The 22,731-nt window shown below is 52.9% G+C and overlaps 1 protein-coding gene across 6 annotated transcripts; it reads left to right on the top strand.

The window, feature by feature from the left end:
* Positions 1-1,889: 1,889 nt before the first annotated feature.
* On the top strand, positions 1,890-13,985 carry NCKIPSD (NCK interacting protein with SH3 domain). 6 transcript variants are annotated; one of them, XM_030811851.1, is made up of 14 exons: positions 2,095-2,180; positions 2,573-2,800; positions 4,835-4,944; positions 5,296-5,500; positions 5,692-5,803; positions 6,067-6,557; positions 7,591-7,761; positions 7,931-8,017; positions 8,105-8,243; positions 8,360-8,440; positions 8,633-8,761; positions 8,847-8,939; positions 9,079-9,251; positions 13,081-13,964. In XM_030811851.1, the coding sequence occupies exons 3-14, from the start codon at positions 4,898-4,900 to the stop codon at positions 13,282-13,284; spliced, it is 1,932 nt and encodes a 643-aa protein (XP_030667711.1). In that variant the 5' UTR covers positions 2,095-2,180; positions 2,573-2,800; positions 4,835-4,897; the 3' UTR covers positions 13,285-13,964. The 6 variants fall into 6 exon arrangements, with proteins under 6 accessions (XP_030667709.1, XP_030667713.1, XP_030667710.1 ...); XM_030811854.1 differs by having other exon boundaries at positions 2,573-2,730; XM_030811849.1 differs by lacking the exon at positions 2,573-2,800 and having other exon boundaries at positions 1,890-2,180; positions 13,081-13,985.
* The last annotated feature ends 8,746 nt before the right edge of the window (positions 13,986-22,731 follow it).

A 22,731-nucleotide genomic window follows, 5' to 3' on the forward strand; every position in this document is an offset into this window, starting at 1 on the left:
ATCCCCAAGTTACATACTTTCTGGGGTCTGTGCTGGCTGAGTGTCTCAGCACCTCTATCCAAAAACCACATGACGCTTGACACAGGTCTTCTCATGGGCCGTATGCAGCTTAAGCCAGTTAGATAGCAGGTGATCCAAACCTTGGGTCCAGCTTTTAATCCCTCCTATGCCACTGGCAGCAGCTAATTGGCTGGCTATTGTGATAGATGTCCTGGAAGCAATACTAGGGTCTCTAGCCTCGGGTCTGGTCCATTGGCAGCCATGGACTGTGTTGTAAAGGGGCCCAGGTGATGGAGGGTACGATAAAAAGGCGTGTTTGGGTAGGTAGGGTGGTCCTCTTGGCCACACCACCTGTCACCACTCCTGCCCAGCCCTAGTCCCCATTGCAATTTCACCAGTCTCATTCTTCAGGCAGTCCCAGACAGCACGGACCCTGAGATTCTACTCTGCCCCAGGAGGGCTTCTGGGAGGAGGAAGGGCCAAGAGAGGTCTTGAACTGCAGAGCCAGACCTGGTGCAGAGAAGGCAGGGTCTGGATGTCAGTTTCTAGCAGTTCTACCCCTCACCTGAACCTCACACTAGGCCTATGTACTTTAGGCCTTAAAATAGGCAACTGGGTCAGACAGATTATGGGATAACACCCATAATCCCAACACTGGAAGGCCAAGGTGGGAGGACTACTTGAGTCCGGGAATTTGAGACTAGCCAGAGCAATATAGCAAGACCTTGTCTCTACTAAAAAAAAAAAAAAAAAAAAAAAAAAAATTAGCTGACTGGTGGTGCATGCCTGTAGTCCCAGAGACAGTAGGCTTGAGCCTGGAAGATGAAGGCTGCAATGAGCTTGATCATCCCACTGCACTCCAGCCTGGACAACAGAGCAAGACCCTGTCTCAAAAAATAAATACAGATAAAAATAGAAAACTTGCACACACTGGCCTGTACACGCCCCCTGCTTCCTGGGCTCGGGCTTCCTGTGGAGTGTAGCTGGACCATTCTCAGCCACCGTCTCTCCAGGACCCTGAGGTCTTCCCTGGGTCTTCCAGGCACTCTTATTACAAGGATTTCATATACCTGGAGATCTGGGCTGACTGGAAAGCTGGGTGGATCAAATAGGCTCTTAAGGCCACCGTGGTATCCCACTCCCTCTTTCAGCCCTCCTCTATGCTCTCAGAAAGGGGCATCGCAAATCTTAAGTCCTATGAAGACAATAAAACACAGCAAGATGATAGCGATTGATGGGGTGGGAGCTTGACGGACAAATACTATAGGAGAGGGAAGGGAAAAGTGTCCCAGGTAGAGGGAACAGAACATGCAAAGGCCCAATATACAGAAAACCAGACATGGCTGAAGGGAGAGGAGGAGTAGGGGTGGGGAGCAAATATGGGGAATAGCCCCGCCTGGTTTCTGTTTTTATGGCCCCCTTCTCCCCACACTTGCTCCCCACTGGCCACCACCGGCACTCGGTGAAGAGAGGTGGTGAGGCCTAGACACACCGAGAGCCGGGCCCCGAGGGGGCTTCCAAGTGTCAGATCAGCAAGATCATCCTTTCGAGGTCGCCGTCCTTGCAATTAGTAGATGGGACCCACTGCCCCAGGGCGGCAGGGGCGCACCCTCTACGAGCGGAGCGCGCTTTCACCGGGAGGTAGGACGGGACGCAGCGCTCGGACTTAAGCGGGGAAAGGGAGCAGAGGGCTGGACGGGTGAAGCCGAGGCCGGGGTGAGGAGTGAGGGTGCGGGCTCCGGGGATGAGGGGCCTGGAGCCGGGAGGGACCAGAGGAGACAGCCAGCTGTCGACCCCAGCCCCGCCGCACCTCTTGGGGCCGCGCGGGGGCGCTGCTCTCCGATGCGTGGAACGATAGAGCCCGGGGCGGGGCTTCGGCGGGCGGGCGCGCGCGCGCCTGCGTGGTGTGTCACGGGGCGGGGCGAGCGCGGCGCGGCTCGGCGCTCCCGGCCTGGCGTTGTGGATCCGCAGCCGTTGCCACCTTCCCTGCACCTGCCTTGCCCGGCCCCATGTACCGCGCGCTGTACGCGTTCCGCTCGGCGGAGCCCAACGCGCTGGCGTTCGCCGCGGGCGAGACCTTCCTGGTGCTAGAGCGAAGCAGCGCGCACTGGTGGCTGGCAGCGCGGGCGCGCAGTGGTGAGACGGGTTACGTGCCGCCAGCCTACCTGCGCCGCCTGCAGGTGAGTGCGCCCCTTCCCGCCCGGCCTCCGCGCCCCTGGTGCAGGACCCCTTCACAGCCCCGCGGAACCGACCCAGGGACCCCACCCTTTCCGGGACCCGAGGCCAGGACCTCTATCAGACAAGGAGTTTGATAACCTGACCCTGAGACCCCCGGACCCACGGGGACTGAGACCCCAAGAGTCAGCATCACCCACAAAAGACCAGGCCCTTAACAGACCAACTCCCGATCGACCAAAAGCCTAACTCTGGGACTGAGACTCCTCAGGACCCCAGACCCTTCAGTATCGAGTCCGCCATCTGAATGGCGACCCTAAGCCCCACCGAATCCTGGCCAATTATTCAAATCCCTGAGACCCCAGATCCTTAATATGCCCCTTCTCTGTATTCCTAGGACCCCACAACCAACCTCCCTCCCTCCCTCCCTCCCTTCCCCCCTTCCTCCCTTCCTCCCTTCCTTCTTCCCCCAACCCCGCACCTTGCCCCCGGTTGGAGCCACCACTGAGACCTGGACCACCTTGGACACCACCTGTTTCCCCAGCCATCCTCCAGGTCCTCAACCGCCGAACTTGGACCCTAGAACCATAGACACCTCCATCCCCTATGTGACACCCAAGCTTTGGTACTTCAGTGTCTTTCACTAGCCTGTATTCAGCCACCCTCTAAGCTCTTCTTAAGGCCCTCCCAACCGTATTTGAACCAAGGACCCACGCCCCTGCTGACACTGTCTGGCACTGCTCCCTCCACTCCCCAACCCTGACTTCTCAAACTTTCTTCCTTTGAAAGTGAGGGGCTCCATCCCTTCTTGTTCCCAGCCTGGAGTGGGGACTGCTCCCATTGTGACGAAGTGAGTTCTTATAGCTTCCCCTGGTCTGACCGTGGCCCCATTTCCTTCCAGTGGAAGCTGCAGTCCCAGTTCCTGTTTCCCTAAGAGTAGCCCTGCTGCGGGGGTTGGGATGCGGTATCTCCAGCTGGTCTATTCTGACCACAGGAGGAAGAAGGGCCCAGAGCTGCCAGGCCTGTGCCAGACTCCCCCGCCCTGTCCTAGTCCTTATCCTTTAGGAAACATCCTGTCCCAGCCCAGTTCAGGACAGAAATAACGGGATAAATTTGGAAGTGTCATCTGGTCTTACCAGGGAGGATGGGCCCTGGGGGCCTAGGGGCTTCTTCATAGACCCTTGGTGTGATCCCATCTAGGAGTGCCAGGGGTGGGAGTGGGGGCCATGGACACCATGGCTGCTGTGTGTCAGACCCAGTAAGTGTGTCAGACCCAACCTTTTTGGGAATGGGGTCTCGTTGAAGGCCTCTGAGGAAAAGTCCTGTCTCTTCCCCTACTGGGCATAGGTCAAGGGCCTGTGAGTCCCCTGCCCCCAGCCAGGACCAGTGGGGCAAGGTGTTTGGGGAGGGCAGAGAGGCTACCATCTTCTCTGTCACTGTCTCTGTTTCTTTCTGCGTGTCTCTTTCTGTCTGGATTGCTGCGACCCTGTGCCTCTCTGCCTGTGTCATTCCGACTCCACATGTGTGTGTTTTTGTTTCTTCCTCCGGCTCCCCCCACACTCTGGCTCTGGCTCTGTTTCTTTCTGCGTTGTTTCCCTCTGTCTGCCTCTCCATTCCTCTCTGAGCTCCTTCTCTTTCCCCATTCCTTTCTTTCTCTCTCTCTCTGTCTCTCTCTATCTGTGTGTGTGTGTGTCTTTGTGTCTTTGTGTCCCCCTGTCTCCTCTCCCTGCACTCTGGCACACCTCATACCACCTGGAGGGCTTTGCTGACCTCTGTGCCCACCTGTCTGTCCCCATCAGGGAAGCTTCTCAAACCCATGGTGGAGTGAGTTCATCTCAGCTCTGGGGCTCCTATGTAGCCTGATGGACTACGTGTGCCAGGGCCAGGGGAGGGCTGGGGGTAGCTGGTTTGATAGCTGCTACCCTACACTCCCCATGCCAGATAGGCAAAGTAGACTGGACCCCTGGAATGTTGGGGATGGCAATACAGAGCCTGGAGCAGGGGCTAGGCCCGTCTCTCATGTTTATCCTTTGCCACAAACACAGAACTGCTTCCCAGGGCGGGTCTGGAAGCTTACTGAGACACCTTGTGGGGATGAGGGCCAGCAGCAGGGTTGGGGAGGGTAAGCCCCTTTGACCCATTCTCAGCTCCCAGGGCTTACAGAGGGCCCTTACAAGGACAGGGCTGTTCTAGGGTATGACCTTGGTTTTGTGAAAGATCAGCAAGATGCAGAGTGATGTATTAAGGATTCCAGATACTGGAGACTTCCTGTTTGGCATCTGAACCTGGGCTCTGAGCCAAGACCAGGGATAGACTAGGTATGCACTCCTGGCCGCAAGCTGGGAGCCCCTGGGCTATGTTTTTGCTTTAGACCCCTGATTTTCAGAAACATCTTAGCCAAGAGCCTTGCTGTGGGGTAAAATCTTGATCAGGACCTAATATGTAATGTGGCAGCATGGGGGTCACCCTGTGCCTCAGCTCCCTGAGTGATACAGTTTGAGAACCCCATTCCATATTCTGGTTCAACTTTCTGTGCTATGTCTAGCATTCCAGGCTTTAGCTATATTGGTTCTCTGCCCTGGGTTCTATCTCGGGCTGGGTCTGGGCTGAGCACCTCCGTTTGGCCTTCAGGTCTAACTGCTGTCCCCTGCCCCCCCAGGGCCTGGAGCAGGATGTCCTCCAGGCCATTGACCGGGCCATCGAGGCTGTACACAACACGGCCATGCGGGATGGTGGCAAGTACAGCCTGGAACAGCGTGGAGTCCTCCAGTGAGTGTTGAGGGGAGTGGAGTGGGACCTCCCGGTGAGCATGGTGCGGTGGGGTTCTTCAATGAGTGTCATGGGGCAGGTGGGCCTGGGAGATGCGAGGGTTGGCAGGGGTGGTGGGGGAGTGGCACCTCCCAGTGAGCATGGTGGGGTCGGGTCCTTCAGTGAGCACCAGGGGTATGCAGAGCGCAGGACTGAGGATAGTATGGGGTACTGCAGGCTGGGGTGAAGCATGGAGGAGATGGGGATGTCTGGGGGGCCTGGGCTATGGGGTCCCAGCATCCCACAGGGGCATATGAGGACTTTGAGCTGTGAGATGCAACCCCCCCAATAGTCTTCCTGTCCCTCCATCAGGAAGCTGATCCACCACCGGAAAGAGACCCTGTCACGCAGAGGCCCTTCAGCCTCCAGTGTTGCAGTTATGACCCCATCAACCAGTGACCACCACTTGGATGCTGCTGCGGCCAGGCAGCCCAATGGGGTGTGTCGAGCTGGGTTCGAGCGGCAGCACAGCCTACCCAGTTCTGAGCATCTTGGGGCAGATGGAGGCCTCTACCAGGTGTGTGGTGAGGACATCCTGGAGAAGGGAGGTGGGTGGGACTTGAGGCTTCATCCAGAGGCTCAAGGGGTCCACTCAGGAGTGATGCGGCCCAGAGCCATAGTCCTGCCCACAGCCAGGGCTCAGGTCCCGAGCCTGGCTGCCGCTCTAGATGTCAGTCCGTCCTCCAAGATCCTACTTCCATCTTCCAGATCCCACTTCCATCTTCCCAGATCCCACCACAGCCTCGCCGAGCAGCACCCGCCACACCGCCCCCACCAGTGAAGCGCCGAGACCGCGAGGCCCTGATGGCCTCTGGGAGTGGTAAGAAGGCAGGGTTAGGGGAATTCAGGTGGAGGCACCCTATGCTTGGAATGGTTGTTCTGCCTGTGTCAGGGAGATGGAAGCTCTAAGTTTGGGAAGAGGACAGGACTCCCATGTTGGGGCAATTAGGGGCTCTGGGCTTTGTGAGGAGACAGTGCCTAGCACAGAAACTAGGCCCTGTGTTAGGGGACAGGGATCTGGGCTGTGAAGGGTATGGTTTTCCAGGGGGCTGCCCTGGCACAGCTTCTACTCACTGCTCACAGGTGGCCACAACACCACGCCCTCCGGGGGTAACTCTGTGTCCAGCGGCTCCTCAGTCAGCAGCACCTCCCTTGACACGCTCTATACCGGCTCCAGCCCAACTGAACCAGGCTCCAGCTGCTCACCCACACCCCCACCTGTGCCCCGCCGAGGCACCCACACCACCGTGTCCCAAGTCCAGCCCCCTCCCTCCAAGGCATCAGCACCTGAACCCCCTGCAGAAGAAGTGGCAACTGGTACAACCTCAGCCTCTGATGACCTGGAAGCCCTGGGTACACTGAGCCTGGGGACCACAGAGGAGAAGGCAGCAGCTGAGGTGGCTGTGCCCAGGACCATTGGGGCCGAGCTGATGGAGCTGGTGCGGAGAAACACTGGCCTGAGCCACGAATTATGCCGGGTGGCCATCGGTGTCATAGTGGGTCACATCCAGGCCTCCGTGCCGGCCAGCTCACCAGTCATGGAGCAGGTCCTCCTCTCACTCGTAGAGGGCAAGGTGAGGGTGGGCGGCACAGCAGGGCCATCCTGCTACCCACCCTGTTCCCACCGTCACACACTTGTCCAGCCTGTATGTTACAGGTATTTCTCAAGCTCTGGCTCTGAGCTCTTAATGTGCTGGGCACCGGGGACGTTGAGCTGATTTCTGAAGCAGAAAGGAAGGACAAGCATTCCAGGCAGATGCACAGCCTGGACAAGGGCCACAAGGCAGGACTGAGCCTGGCTCGTGGGAGGAAGTGGAACAAGGCCTGCAGGACTGGAACACAGGGAGTGAGGGAGTGGGTGCTGTAGGAGGAGGTGAGACCTGGGGCAGGTGACAGATAAGACCAGATGCGGGTGGCCAAGAGTTCTGTCTGGCTGCAGGGAAGGAATGGACACGGCATGGGTGAGGGTAGTGCCTTGCTGACCTTGGCAGTAAGAGACATGGGTGCTGGGAGAGCTGTGATGGAGTCCTAGGTGCTGACTTGGACCAGAGGGAGTGAGGTGTGTGGGCATCATGGGATAGGTGGGATCCTTGGCCCTCATGAGCAGGATGGGGGCAGTGAGCCCAGCATACATGATGGGGGTCAGACAGACCAAAGGTCCCTCTTTAGTGCTCCATGGTTCCTCTTATTCTGGTTTGGGTGTTGGGGAGTGGACCAATGGGCTTGGCTGTGCTGGGCACAATAGCCAGTGCCTGGTCAGCAGGGTTCAAGGAAAATGTGGCAAGTTGGTAGATGACAGGCCTGTGCCATTTTGTGTGGAATGGGAGAGTGAGGTCTCAGAGTCACATTCTGGCAGTGACAGAGTTCCTGGCCCTCCTAGTTGGAGGTGTTTATCCAGGTCTGGGATGAGAGGCGAGCTGTTGAAAACCCCCTACAGATGAGTCTCCTATTGACTCCTGTCCTGGGAGGTCATCAAGACCGGAGTTGAGCCCCCTGTCCAGTGTGGGCCAGGAGGGACATGAGTTCACGGAGTAAAAGTCCACAGATGGACTCTCCAGGCCTTGGAGCAGGGAGTGTGCTGAGTCATGCCTTGCCCTCTCCCGCTAGGACCTCAGCACGGCCCTGCCCTCAGGGCAGGTCTGCCACGACCAGCAGAGGCTGGAGGTGATCTTTGCAGACCTGGCTCGACGTAAGGACGACGCCCAGCAGCGCAGTTGGGCACTATATGAGGACGAGGGTGTCATCCGCTGCTACCTGGAGGAGCTGCTGCATATTCTGGTAAGGGTGGGGGCTCACACACATACCCCACATGGGGAACAGTGGCCCCCACCCTGTAGCATCCCTCACAGTGCTAGGAGTCTCCCCTACATATATGTGCTCAGCCCTCTTGGGTGGCTGCACAGCTCCGCTCATGCTGGCTGATGCTCTCACTTCCTCATTTCTGTAGACTGATGCAGACCCTGAAGTTTGCAAGAAAATGTGCAAGAGAAACGAGTTCGAGTCTGTCCTGGCCTTGGTGGCCTATTACCAAATGGTATGTGCAGGATGGAGGGGAGGGGTAATGGAGAGACCTCGATAGTGGGGGAGTTCCAGGCACTGAGCACGCAGGGTTCCCTGCCAGGAACACCGAGCATCACTGCGGCTGCTGCTCCTCAAGTGCTTCGGTGCCATGTGCAGCCTGGATGCGGCCATCATCTCCACGCTTGTGTCATCCGTGCTGCCTGTGGAGCTGGCGAGGGACATGCAGACAGACACGCAGGGTGAGGCTGGAGGGCGGGGTAGGAGGGAACTTCCTGCTATCTGGAGGGTGTTCCTGCCATCTGCTGGGGTTTCCTGCCATCTTTGGGGACTCTGACTGCCTGCCTTGTCCCCCCAGACCACCAGAAACTCTGTTACTCTGCCCTCATCCTGGCCATGGTCTTCTCCATGGGAGAGGCAGTGCCCTATGCACACTATGGTAAGAATGCAGTCGCCGACCAGCTGATCACAGGTCCTAAGCCAGGGCCCATTGCCTGAGGGCTTGGGACCTGCTGACTACACAGCCTAGCAGGGATAGGCTATCCCCAAGGCTCACAGAAAGCCAGGAAGGGTGGGTGGTGCGGGGGTCGGGGGGAATGGAGCTGCAGACTTCTGTGCGCCCCTCTCCCAGAGCACCTGGGCATGCCTTTCGCCCAGTTCCTACTGAGCATCGTCGAGGATGGGCTGCCCTTGGACACCACAGAGCAGCTGCCGGACCTCTGCGTGAACCTGCTTCTGGCTCTCAACCTGCACCTGCCAGGTGGGGTGGGGCCTGGCCGGGCGGTGGCTGAGCACATGGTGGCTCTCAGGCTCAGCACCCTGTCTATACCCATGTCTTTCCTTAGCCCCTGACCAGAATGTCATCATGGCTGCCCTGAGCAAACATGCCAATGTCAAGATCTTCTCCGAGAAGCTGTTGTTGCTCCTGAACAGAGGGGGTGAGGGCCCGGGAATCTGCGCGGGTACCACTTCGATGCCCTGTGACTCCATGACCCCTGCAATGACTCCCGTAACCCCTGGGGTGACTCTGGGACCCCCACAAGGTCCACCCTGACCGCTATGACCCCTGCCTCCTAGATGACCCTGTGCGCATCTTCAAACATGAGCCACAGCCGCCACACTCTGTCCTCAAGTTCCTGCAGGACGTGTTTGGCAGCCCGGCCACAGCTGCCATCTTCTACCACACAGACATGATGGCTCTCATTGACATCACTGTGCGGCACATCGCAGACTTGTCACCGGGAGACAAGGTGCCTGGAGGTGGCTGCAGCAGGGGGGGATCACTGTGTGGAAACTGAAACAAAATGGTGGGGGACATGACATTGAGTGGAGGTGAGGGGGCAACGCCACTGCTGGAGCCAGGTAAGTGTAGGAGGCCATGATAGGTGCACCAAGACCCAAAGGAGCCAGCCATGAGGTGATCTGGAGGTGGTGCGGCTGGAGGAGGCTGGAGAGGAGGGAGTGGAGGGAGATGAGGCATGGAGGGTGGAGTTTACACAAAGCCTTGGAGGCTGCTGCAAGAGGTTGTGATCTCCTCAGGAACAGGGAATGTGATGTGATTAACATCCCACATGGAATCAACTCCGTGCCAGCAGAGTGGAAGCCAGCCAGGGAGGAAGCAGCCACAGTAGTCCAGGTGGCATGGATGGGGTGGGGACGGGATAGGCCATGGCAGTGGCAGTGGCAGTGGCGAGAAGAGGCCAGCTGTGGAGTGTTTAGTAAGTGGATCTGGCAGGGCTTGCTGCTTGATTTATCTTGAGCAGCTAGATGGATGAAGTGCTGATTTTTGAAGTTGGGGAGGCTGGGAGAACTTCTTGGGGGAAAATAGAGAGTTGTGTTTTGAATGTGTCAAGAATGAGGAGATACCTGCTAGACACCCAGGTACCAAGGGCATCAGGGAGGCAGTGGGGAATGAGTTGAGACTAGAGAGACATTTTGGAGTTGTCTATGCAGAGATACGATGGGAAGCCTGTGACTATGTGATTGCCTCAGAAATGACATAGATAGGCAGGTCAGCGGGAAGTTCGGGCTGCAGCCCTGGGCACAGCTGAAACAACTAGGGAGAAACCCAGGAAGAGAACCAAGAAAGCAGGAGCCCAAAGCCACGTTTAGAGGAAGATGATCAGCCATCTCTATACCGTTAGGAGCCTGAGCGAAACTGGGGTTGGCCATTGGATTCACCACACAGAGGTCAGTGGTGCCTGACAAGCAGGGTCAGTGGGGTGCAAGAAGGAGAGTCTGAATGAAAGTTTGAGAGAGCTTGAAGTTATTGGGGAGTAGAAATGAGGGGAGGGTTGGAAGCAGTAAATGGAGACAACTCTTATGAATTTTCTATTAAGGGGAAGAGAAAAATGGGAGGGAGGTTGCTGGAGAGAGATGACATGGGGATAGGGAGAGTGGTTTTTTTGTTTTTGTTTGTTTGTTTGTTTGTTTGTCTCCCTCTGTTGCCAAGGCTGGAGTGTAGTGGCACAATCCTGGCTCACTGTGACCTCCGCCTCCTGGGTTCAAGTGATTCTCCTGCCTCAGCCTCCCAAGTTGCTGGAATTACAGGCACCCACTACCACACCCAGCTAATTTTTATATTTTAGTAGAGACAGGGTTTCGCCATGTTGGCCAGGCTGGTCTTGAACTCCTGACCTCATGCAATCCACCTGCCTCAGCCTCCCAAAGTGTTGGGATTACAGGTGTGAGCCACCGTGCCTGGCCAGGGAGAGTGTTTTGAAGATGGGGGATGTTGGCCAAGCGCGGTGGCTCATGCCTGTAATCCCAGCACTTTGGGAGGCCGAGGTGGGTGGATCACTTGAGGTCAGGAATTCGAGACCAGCCTGGCCAACATGGTCTCTACTAAAAATAGAAAATACGAAAAATAGAAAAATTAGCTGGGCATGGCTGTGGGAGCCTGTAATCCCAGCTACTTGGGAGGCTGAGGCAGGAGAATTGCTTGAACCCGGGAGGTGGAAGTTGCTGTGAGCCAAGATCACACCACTGCACTCCAGCCTAGGCGACAGATGGGGGATGATGGCCAGGTGTGGTGGCTCACGCCTATAATCCCAGCACTTTGGGAGGCTGAAGCGGGAGGACCACTTGAATCCATGAGTTCAAGATCAGCCTGGGCAACGTAATGAGACCTCTGTATAGCCTGATGGACCACAGTAAAAAATAAAATTAGCTGGGCATGGTGCTATGCACCTGTAATTCCAACTACTTTGGAGGCTGAAGTGGGAAGATTACTGGAGCCCAGGAGGTCAAGGCTGCATTGAGCCACGATTGTGTCATTGCACTCCAGCCTGGGCAACAAAGCCAGACCTTGTCTCTTTAAAAAACAAAAACAAAAATGGTAGGGATGATGGTGCATGTTCTGAGCCAGAGGGAATGATCCAGCAAGCACAGAGAGATGGATGATGTGTTGGAGATGATGAGCCACCACAGGAGTCAAGTGGATGGGGCAGGAGGGGAGAGTCCAGGTCCAGGCTTACATGGACAGGAGCTAGGGCCGCCCATTCTGGTAGGGACAGGTGAGATGTGGGTACTGAGGGGAAAGACGGGTTTCTGCAAGATTATTTCTGTATTCTGTATGAAGCACAAGGCCAGCTGACGAGGTAGGTAGGTTTCGAAGACAGAGAAGGTGGGCATTGTTACTACTCTAAGGGAGAGTGACACAGCAGAGAAAAGCAGTGGGAGGCTCAGGCAGTGCTGCGTGTCCATTTGAGGTTTGTGGTGTTGAGTGACATTCAGGCCTGCACATGGCTCTGCATTTGTCTATAGCTTAGACACTGGCGTGTGATGTGCAGGCACCTCAGTATGACTCCCAGGGCTGGGACTTAGCAGGGTGTGCTGCCTAAAGGAGGTTTTGGTATTATTCCTCTAATTAAAGGTAAAGAGAGAAATGAGGGATGTTGAGGGAAGCAGACATAGTGCTAGGTCAGGTCAGTGGATTGGAGGTCTCTGTGAGAACAAGCTGTGAAGTCATAAGGGCTGTCCAGGCGTGGTAGTTCACGCCTATAATCCCAGCACTTTGGGAGGCCGAGGTGGGCGGATCACTTGAGGTCTGGAGTTTGAGACCAACCTGGCCAACATGGCGAAACCCCATCTCTTCTAAAAAAAAATACAAAAATTAGCAGGGCATTTTGGTGTATGCCTGTAATCCCAGCTATTTGGGAGGCTGAGGCAGGAGAATTGCTTGAACCCAGGAGTCAGAGGTTGCAGTGAGCCGAGATCGTGCCACTGCACTCCAGCCTGGTGACAGCAGGAGACCCTGTCTCAAAAAAAAAAAAAAAATGATATCTATCTATCTATCTATCTATCTATCTATCTATCTATCTATCTATCTATCTCATAAGGGCTGTTGGAACTGGTTCAGCCAGAGGTGCTAGGAGTATAGGTTGGAGGAGAGGCTGTTGGAGATGAATTCAGGGCATATGTAGGAGGTAGGATAGCCAGGTCTTAGACATGGCTTGGATATGAGGTATGTGAGAGACAAGAAGCAAAGAGGACACCATATTTCAGGCTTGTGCTTTTGAATCGGCAACAGTGCTCTTTCTAAAGGTAAGAACATGAGAAAACCTTCAACTCTGGGAGGATGGGAAAGATCATGAGTTTGATGGTGGATATGTGGATTTGAGGTCTGTCACATGTGCAGGAGATGACAAGTGGGCAGTTGAATATTCTTGTCTGGAGCTCACAGGGGAGTTCTAGGTGAGAGGTATGAGAGTGGTTCACTGTTTGAAACTGTGAATGTGCACAGGATCTTCCAGGGCAAGAGAGGATAGGGTGAGAAGCAGAGGGCCTCTGACTGATAGACAGAGGCACCTTGAGGGACCCAGCTTCAAAGGATGGGCAGGACTTCTCTGGGCAGCCCGCATACCTGGGGCTGTCTGTGGCTGGAATGATACATTTATTCACTTACTCAAAAACTATTGAAGAGCAATTCTGTGCCAGGTATATTGTGGGTGCTGGGGATGCAGCCCTGATGTTCAGGTCCACAGCCCTGGGGTCTGTGGAACAGTGGGGTCCTGTCCCTGTCCAGTGGTGGTTGCAGTACCTCCCTGGGGTCCCTGAGCTGGCCTGCTCTTCCCACAGCTGCGCATGGAGTACCTCTCCCTGATGCATGCTGTAGTCCGCACCACGCCCTACCTGCAGCACCGCCACCGGCTACCCGACCTGCAGGCCATACTGCGACGCATCCTGAATGAGGAGGAGACCTCACCCCAGTGCCAGATGGACCGCATGATTGTCCGAGAGATGTGCAAGGAATTCCCGGTGCTGGGGGAGGCTCCCAGCTAGCACCTTGCTGTCCTCCCTTCCCTGCAGCTCCAGTCAGTGTGCAGGGGACTCAGGGGCTTGGCCCTAAGAATGTTTTGCACTGACAGTGGGAGGGGATAAGGTGGCAGAAGGAACCTGAGCAGGAACCCTCACCTGAAGTAGAACTTATGAGAGGGGCCAAGTGTAGGATTGGGGACCATGGTCTGGGAGCTGTTCTGGGGCAGGGGGAATATGCAAGCTAAAGCCCCTCTATACCCCGGTAGGCTTCCTCTTCAGCATGCCCCCCTCTTCACCCCACACCCATGTGCACACTCAGAGTCCTGCTGCCGCTCCAGGCTGGACCAGACCCCCATCCCCACCCCTCCTGGTCTGTATCCTGGGCCTCAGCAAGCCATGCCCCTGGGGTGAGGGGAGGCATCTCCCACCAGCTCTATTCTTTGCCTTAGCTTTGCAGTGAGTGCTGCTCATATCCTCCCCCCTACCCCCACATGGGGGTCGCTGCCCTTCACTCCTACCCCTAGAGGCCTTGGCCAAGCTGCTGCTTTGAAAGCGGGATCTTGGAGACAGGTCATCCATCCCGGAGCCTCATGGAACAGGATGATGGCACTGAGAAAGCCAATGACCGAATCTCTTTTCTCTGTAAAAATGTAGACTGAAAAGCCATGTGTATTTTCCTATGTGCTGTAGCTCTCCTTTGGAAATAAATCACAGGCATCTGGAAACAGGCTTCCCTGTATGATCTTGGGAGACAGTGGGAGAGGATGGGCAGAAGTACTGGGGCCTTAGGACCCCATCACTGCAGCTTGCACTGACTTCTCCAGCCTGAGGAGGTAATGGACCCTGACAGGCCTGGCCTTCAAGGCCCTTTGAGCCCTGTTTCTAGCCTCTCTTCCCTGAGCTCCCACTTTTCCTGGGCCCCAGCCATAGCCAAGTGTCCACCAGCAGCCCATTTGCAGGTGTCTGCATCTCCAGGCTTCACTTACACACTTACATCTTTCTTTTTCTCCTTTTTTTTTTTTTTTTTAGGGGGGGAACAGTCTTACTCTGTTACCCAGGCTCACTGTAGCCTTGACCTCCCAGGCTCAAGTGATCCTCCTGCCTCAGCCTCCTGAGTAGCTGAAACTACAGTAGCCACCATGCCCAGCTAATTAAAAAAAATTTTTTGTTGTTAGAGACAGGGTCCTACTATGTTGCTCAAGCGGGTCTCGAACACCTCAGTTCCGGTGATCCTCCTGCCTTGGCCTCCCAAAGTACTGGGATTATAGGCGTGACCCATCGCACTGGCCCACTTACATCTTTTACTTATATCTTTCAGTTTGCTTTGAATACCGGTACTCTCTCCCCTGTTGAAACCCTATTGTCCTTCATAGTTATTCTCAAATGAAGCAGGCCTCTACCTACTCCCAGCCCTGGCCTCTGTGAATGCTTCGGCCTGTCCAGCCCTATTTTCTTCCCCCATTTGTCCTTGTTTCCAGCAAGATCACCTCATCTTGCAACCTCAGCAGAGATTTGGTAATCATGGTAGGGCAGAAAGAGGGTCTTAACAAGCATGGGGTTAGGTTTCCATTACTGTTTTAGAGGAACTAAGGGCCAAAATTTGGCAAAAACTTCACTCTTGCAGGCTCTCAAGTTAGCAAAGAAGTTCTCACCATAAGTCTGGGAGCAGAGTCAGAAACCCACAGGCAGACACCAGTCAGAAGTGTTGTTTCTGTTTTCTAGATTGAGTCTCACTATCTTGAAGGCTAATGTCCAACTCCTGTGCTCAAGCAGTCCTCCCACTTCAGCTTCCAGAGTAGCTGGAACTACAGGCACACACCACTGTGCTTCACACGGAAGTGGTTTTCATCAGTTCCCTTTATTTTTTATCCAAATTCCTCATTCATCAGATGGTTCCACACATCAGGAATCACTGACACTGACTTTTGGTCGTGACTTTTTCTTTCTCATTGGGGTGCTGAAAACAGAGGGCAGTTATCCTCCCAAAAAGAAGGTAAAGCAGCACAGGGAGGCAAGGACTAGAGATGGGGCCCCCTGGCAAGAGGCTCTCAGAAGTTGAGGCAGCAACATTCCTTAGGAAACCCATGGGAGGAAAGTATGGGGGCCTGGTGGGGGATGCCCTGCTCACTGCTGACTCTGTCAGAAGGCCAGGTGCACAGACTCAGTCGGACCTGAGGAGGGGTTGACAGTGTTTGGCCCCCAGTAAAGCTCTGTGGGACACAACCTGGTTATTAACTTTTTTTTTCTTTTTGAGACAGAGTTTTGCTCTTGTCACCCAGGCTGGAATGCAATGGCACGATCTCGGCTCACTGCAACCTGTACCTCCCAGGTTCAAGCGATGATTCCTCTGCCTCAGCTTCCCGAGTAGCTGGGATTACAGGTGCCCACCACCACATCCAGCTAATTTTTGTATTTCTAGTAGAGACGGGGTTTCACCATGTTGGTCAGGCTGGTCTCGAACTCCTGATCTCAGACGATCCACCTGTCTCAGGCTCCCAAAATGCTGGGATTACAGGTGTGAGCCACTGCGCCCAGCCCCCCCCCCTTTTTTTTAGATGGAATTGTGCTCTGTCACCCAGGCTGGAATGCAGTGGTGTGATCTTGGCTCACTGCAACCCTTACCTCCTGGGTTCAAGCAATTCTTCCTGCCTCAGCCTCCCCAGTAGCTGGGATTACAGGTGCCCACCACCACACCTGGCTAATTCCTGTATTTTTAGTAGAGACGGGATTTCGCCATGTTGGCCAGGCTGGTCTTGAACTCCTGACCTCAGGTGACCCACTCGCCTCCGCCTCCCAAAATGCTGGGATTACAGGCATGAGCCACCACGCCCGGCCTGGTTACTACTTTTAACCCTGGAGACATTCTGCCTCCCTTTTTATATCCAAAGTTGATGACACTGACTTCCAGTCACTACTCCTTTCTCACTGGGGTGCAGAAGGCAGGGAAGTATTCTCATGAGACAGTGTATTTCAGTAAAAAGCACAGGTCTTCAGGAAGCTGAGGCAGGGACATCGGACAGCCTCTGTGACTTGCTGTGTTTCCTGTCATGATGCACACACAAACCTTGTGGGAACGGCAGGACTGTGCTGTGCCATCTGTCCCAGTGCTGGCACCTAAGTCAAACAAGGTATGGTCCCATGGCAGAAGCCTCTGCTTACTTCTGCAGGAGTGCCCAAGGTGGGCCCTGGCACTTGTTTGTAAGAGAAGCAGAAGCCCCAGCTGATAAAGTTACGTAAGTGCTGACTCCTGGTAGCAAGCATGCTCTGAGGGACTCTGGGACCTCTTCAGCAAACACCCTTGTGGTGGCCTCACAACACAAAATTACAACCAAGTGCAGATGATGATTAGCCAGAGAAGTCCTCTTGGGGAGGGAACTTTGATAGAACACATCTATGGCTGCGTGGAAGGTTGGTAGATGTGATATGTGGCTAGGCAGCAGGAAGGGCAATGAGAGAGAGCATTAAGCCACCCCAAGAAAGGGGAGTGTTTGGGTAGAGTTGAGAAGAACTCAAATTTTGGGGGACAGTGAGGGGGTTTGGGCTGACTTCTGGGTCAGAAATTTCTGAAGCTGCAGCTAGGAATGGGTGTATAAGTGTGCGGGTGGCTCACGCCTGTCATCCCAGCACTTTGGGAGGCCGCGGAGGGAAAATTGCTTGAGCCCAGGAGTTTGAGACCAACCTGCCAACCTGGACAGCATAGGAAGACCCCATCACTACAAAAAATACAAAAATTAGCTGGGCGTGGTGGCCCGCACCTGTAGTCCTAGCTACTCGGGAGGCTGAGGTGGAAGAATCACTTAAGCTCAGGAGCAATTACACCACTGCAGTCCTGCACTCCAGCCTGGATGGCAGTGAGACCCCAACTCAAAGAAAAAAAAAAAAAAAAAAAGGCCGGGCGCGGTGGCTCACGCCTGTAATCCCAGCACTTTGGGAGGCCGAGGCAGGCAAATCATGAGGTCAGGAGATCGAGACCATCCTGGCTAACACGGCGAATCCCCGTCTCTATTAAAAATATAAAAAATTGGCTGGGCGTGGTGGTGGGCGCCTGTAGTCCCAGCTACTCAGGAGGCTGAGGCAGGAGAATGGCATGAACCCAGAAGGCAGAGCTTGCAGTGAGCCAAGATCGTGCCACTGCACTCCAGCCTGGGTGACATGGCGAGACTCCGTCTGAAAAAAAAAAAAAAAAAAAAAGAAGTGCTGGCACCGTGTCTCTGGCATATGTGCTGAGCCATAAGCTGCACATGCGTAAGGCCAACCCCAGGATGAGGAGTCGAGTAATTCTCCTGCCTCAGCCTCCTGAGTAGCTGGGATTACAGGCGCACACCACCACACCCAGCTAATTTTTGTATTTTTAGTAGAGACAAGGTTTCTCCATGTTGGTCAGGCTGATCTCAAACTCCTGACTTCGGGTGATCCACCCGCCTTGGCCTCCCAAAGTGCTGAGATTACAGGCATGAGCCGCCACACCTGGCGCATCCATCCACTGTTGATGACCTTTCAGTTGTTTCCAGTTTTTGTCTATTGCAAATACTGCTGCCAGGAGCACTGTTGTACATGTCTTCACGTTGCTCATACGCATTATTTTTGGAGGGTATATTCCCAAATAAAGAGTGGAATTTCAGGGTCACAGGCAGATACTGCCAAATAGGTTTCCAAAGTAGTTGTACCAATGTATGCTCCTTCAGTAGTGTCAGACAGTTCAAGCTTCTCCTGTCTTTCCCAAAACTTAGTATTGTCAAGTCATTTTTATTTTAGCTATTCTGGTAGAGTGCAGTAGTCCTCCCCTCCCCTCCCCTCCCCTCCTCCCCCTTTTTTTGGGAGGTAAAGTCTTGTTCTGTTGCCCAGGATGGAGTCCAGTGGTGCAATCTCAGCTTACTGCATCCTCCGCCTCCTGGGTTCAAGCGATTCTTATGCCTCAGCCTCCCAAGTAGCTGGGACCACAGGCGTGGGCCAACATGCCCAGCTAACTTTTGTGCTTTGAGTAAAGACAGGGTTTTGCCATGTTGGCCAGGCTGGACTCAAACTCCTGGCCTCAAGTGATCTGTCCATCTCAGCCTCCCAAGGTGCTGGGATTACAGGTGTGAGTTGCCTCACCTGGCCAGTATTTATTTTTTTCAATTTGCATTTCCCTAATGACTAAAGAGGTTGAGCACCTTTTCAATATTATTTGAATGTTCTCTTTTGTGAAGTAACTATTTGAATCTCTTGCCCCATTTATCTGTTTGTGTATATTTTATTGATTTGTAGTATGTATTCAGGATATGAGTCCATGGATGTTCTATCTTAGAGTATCTTCTCCCACTTTTAATATCTTTTGATAAAAGAAGGTTCTCAATCGTCATGTAATCCAAGTTATCAATACTTTCCTTTATAGTTAGTACATTTTATGTCCTATTAGACAATCCTGTTAGACAGTCCTGTCCTGTTAAAAAGTCTTGACTGGCTGTGGTGGCTCATGCCTGTAATCCCAGCACTTTGGGAGGCCAAGGCAGGAGGATCACTTGAGCCCAAGAGTTGCAGACCAGCCCGGGCAAAATGATGAGACCCTGTCCCTACAAAAAATTAAAGAAATTAGCCGGGTGTGGTGGAGCATACCTGTAGTCTCAGCTACTCAGAGGCCAAGACAGGAGGGTCCCTTGAGCCTAGGAAGTCGAGGCAGCAGTGGTCGCACCACTGCACTCCAGGCTGGGCCACAAAGTGAGACCCCCATCTCTAAAAATTTTTTTAATATAAAAACAAATTTTTTAATCTTTGCTTTCATGCTTGTGAATAGCCACTTCACTCCAGCTCCCCATCTCTGTTAAAAAAAAAAAAACAAAAAACAAAAAACATATTTGCTTAAAGTCACCTTTAAGATCTTCTCTTGGCCAGGTGCAGTGGCTCACGCCTGTAATCCCAGCACTTTGGGAGGCCAAGGCAGGCGGATTACAGGGTCAGGAGATTGAGACCATCCTGGCCAACATGGTGAAACCCCATCTCTACTAAAAATACAAAAATTAGCTGGGCGTGGTGGCACGTACCTGTAATCGCAGCTACTCGGGAGGCTGAGGCAGGAGAATTGCTTGAACTAGAGAGTCAGAGGTTGCAGTGAGCCAAGATTGCACCACTGTATTCCAGCCTGGTGACAGAGCGAGACTCTGTCTCAAAAAACAAAAAGCAAAACAAAAAACAAACAACAACAACAACAAAGGTCATGCTGTTTTCTAGAAACTGGATATTATCTTTCAGATGTCAAATTTATATGGAATTGATTATGCAAGCAGTATGAAATAGGGATCTCATTTAATTTTTTCTATATGGATATCCAACTGACCCAGCATCATTTATTGAAAAGCCTGTTCTTGGCCGGGCGCGGTGGCTCATGCTTGTAATCCCAGCACTTTGGGAGGCCGAGGCGGGCGGATCACGAGGTCAGGAGATCGAGACCACGGTGAAACCCTGTCTCTACTAAAAATACAAAAAATTAGCCGGGCGTGGTGGCGGGCGCCTGTAGTCCCAGCTACTCGGAGAGGCTGAGGCAGGAGAATGGCATGAACCCGGGAGGCGGAGCTTGCAGTGAGCCGAGATTGCGCCAATGCACTCCAGCCTGGGTGACAGAGCGAGACTCCGTCTCAAAAAAAAAAAAAAAAAGAAAAGCCTGTTCTTTCAGTTAATAGCGTTGCCCCTGGGGAAACAAAAAAAAGAAAACCTTTTCTTCATGTTGGCTCTGAAGAACCACCCTTGTCAAAATTCAAGTTTCCACACATCTTCAGGCCTGTCTCTGGATTTCTTTCCTTTAGTCTTCCTATCCTTGTACCAGTACCACACAATCTTGGTTTCTTTTTATTTTTTTATTTTCATTCTTTTTTTTAGATACAGGGTCTCTCGCTCTGTTGCCCAGGCTGGAGTGCAGCATGTGATCATAGCTCAACCTCCCCAGGGCTCACATGATCCTCCCACTTCAGCCTCCCAAGTAGCTGGGACTACAGGCATGTGCAAAATTTTTGTATTTTTTGTAGAGATGGGGTTTTGCTGTTGCTCAGGCTGCCGAATCTAGTTTGTCAGTTTACACACACACGCGAAATCTAGTGGGATTTTTTTTTTTTTTTTTTTTTTTTGAGACGGAGTCTTGCTCTGTCACCCAGGCTGGAGTGCAGTGGCGTCAACTCGGCTCACTGCAAGCTCCGCCTCCCCAGGTTCACGCCATTCTCCTGTCTCAGCCTCCCAAGTAGCTGGGACCACAGGTGCCCGCCACCACACCTGGCTAACTTTTGTATTTTTAGTAGAGACAGGGTTTCACCATGTTAGCCAAGATGGTCTCGATCTCCTGACCTTGTGATCCACCCGCCTCAGCCTCCCAAAGTGCTGGGATTACAGGTGTGAGCCACTGCCCCCAGCCAAAATCTAGTGGGATTTTTAACTGAAGTTGCATCGAATCCATATATCAATTTGGGAGAATTGGCACCTTTATAATATTGACTTTTCCAATATTGGAACAATTTTTCACTTTATTTATGTCTTTATTTCTCATTTTTTTAACTTTTTTTTTTTTCAGATAGGGTCTGGCTGTGTTGCCCAGGCTGGAGTGCAATGGCATGATCTTGGCTCACTGCAACCTCTGTCTCCCAGGTTCAGGCACTTCTCCTGCCTCAGCATCCAGAGTAGCTGGGATTACAGGTGCACAACCGCATGCCCAGCTAATTTTTTTGTATTTTTAGTAGAGATGAGGTTTCACCATGTTGGCCAGACTGATCTCGAACTCCTGACCTCAAGTGATCCACCCACCTTGGCCCTCCAAAGTGCTGAGATTTCAGGCATGAGCCACCATGCCAGGCCTATGTCTTTATTTCCCTCAATAATGTTTTATAATTTTTTTGTGTGTTTGTATGTAGTCTTTGCACATCTTTCATTAGGTTTATTCCTTAGCATTTGATTTACTTGATGCTATTGTAAACATCATTGTTTTTAAGAAAAATTTTTTTTTCTCGTTCACTGCAACCTCTGTCTCCCAGGTTCAAGTGATTCTCCTGCCTCAGCCTCCTCAGTAGCTGGGACTACAGGTGCCCACCACCACACCTGGCTAATTTCTGTATTTTTAGTAGAGACAGGATTTCACCATGTTGGCCAAGCTGGTCTCAAACTCCTGACCTCAGGTGATCTGCCAGCCTTGGCCACCCAAAGTGCTGGGATTACAGGATTGAGCCAACGTGCCCAGCCAAGAAATTTATTTTCTAACTGTTGGTGACATATAGAAATTGCAACTGATTTTTATATATTGATCTTGTGTCCAACAACTTTGCCGAACTCATTCTAACAACTTACCTATAGGTTCTTCTGAAATTTTTACATATACAATCCTACTGCTTGTGAATGAGTTTTTTTCCCTTCCAATCTTCATAACTTATTATTTTTCTTGCCCTACTGCACTGGATAGGCCCTCCGATATAATACTGAGGCTTGTGGTCATGAATACAAAATGAGACCAATTAGCACAGTTGTTTGTTTTCCTCCAGCAATGTTCTGCTGCGCTAGAGGCAAAGAATACATAAATAGTCTATTTTAACTGGGGTTAGATTTTAGCCCAGCAAGTTTGTCTAAGAAGAACAGGGCAGGGAGTTGCCATGGCACTGGACTTTATAAGGCTAATGACACAGGTCAATAGCTGAGGTGATGAACAATGGACTGGAGATCTCAGTGAGGTCAAAGAACTGCTGGATAATTGAGCTGGACAGGTTGGCCAGGTCTTCCCCTGGAAAGGCACACCTGGCTGGGAGTAGACAAACACAAGGTGGGGTGGAAAAGGCAGGAGAAGGAAAGAGGCTGAGAAGTGTTAGCAGGCAGTATCTGCTACACCCTTACCCTCTGGTCTTCTGATCTCGCCATCTGCTGCCCAGCAGCCTCAAATCCAGGTCTCTGGGTCCTGGGTGGACCTCTAGTTGGGAGCTGATAAGAGAAGGAGGATAGGCTGGGCACGGTGGCTCATGCCTGTAATCCCAGCACTTTGGGAGGCCGAGGCGGGCGGATCACTAGAGGTCAGGAGTTTGATACCAGCCTGGCCAACATGGTGAAGCCCCATCTCTACTAAAAATACAAAAATTAGCTGGGCGTGGTGGTGGGTGCCTGAAATCCCAGCTACTTGGGAGGCTGAGGCAGGAGAATCGCATAAACCTGGGAGGCAGAGGTTGCAGTGAGCTGAGATCACACCACTTAACTCCAGCCTGGGTGACAGAGTGAAACTCCATCTCAAAAAAAAAATAAAAATAGAATGAGGTTAAACCACATAGGGGTCTTATTAGGAGGCAAGGGCAAGATTTGCCCATTATCACTAACATCTGGTTTTTGTTTTTTTTACCAGGAGTGCATTAGGAACTGCCACTGGGGCTGGGGCATAGAGGTGAGTGCAGATGGAGGGAGAGGGGCTCCACAGAACAGCCACAAAGGGAGGATGACAGTGGGATGACACACAGCAGGGAGCAACATGGAGAGCGATCC

Source organism: Nomascus leucogenys, chromosome 4 (genome assembly GCF_006542625.1).
Source record: "Nomascus leucogenys isolate Asia chromosome 4, Asia_NLE_v1, whole genome shotgun sequence".
NCBI lineage: Eukaryota > Metazoa > Chordata > Mammalia > Primates > Hylobatidae > Nomascus > Nomascus leucogenys.

What these genes read in the sequence shown, in the direction of transcription:
- NCKIPSD (XM_030811849.1), top strand. Translation starts at nt 2,010, where the DNA reads ATGTACCGCGCGCTGTACGCGTTCCGCTCGGCGGAGCCCAACGCGCTG. An exon ending in GAACAGCGTGGAGTCCTCCA is followed by an intron (nt 4,945 to 5,295) that starts GTGAGTGTTGAG and finishes TCCCTCCATCAG; the next exon opens with GAAGCTGATCCACCACCGGA. An exon ending in GTTGCTCCTGAACAGAGGGG is followed by an intron (nt 8,940 to 9,078) that starts GTGAGGGCCCGG and finishes CCTGCCTCCTAG; the next exon opens with ATGACCCTGTGCGCATCTTC.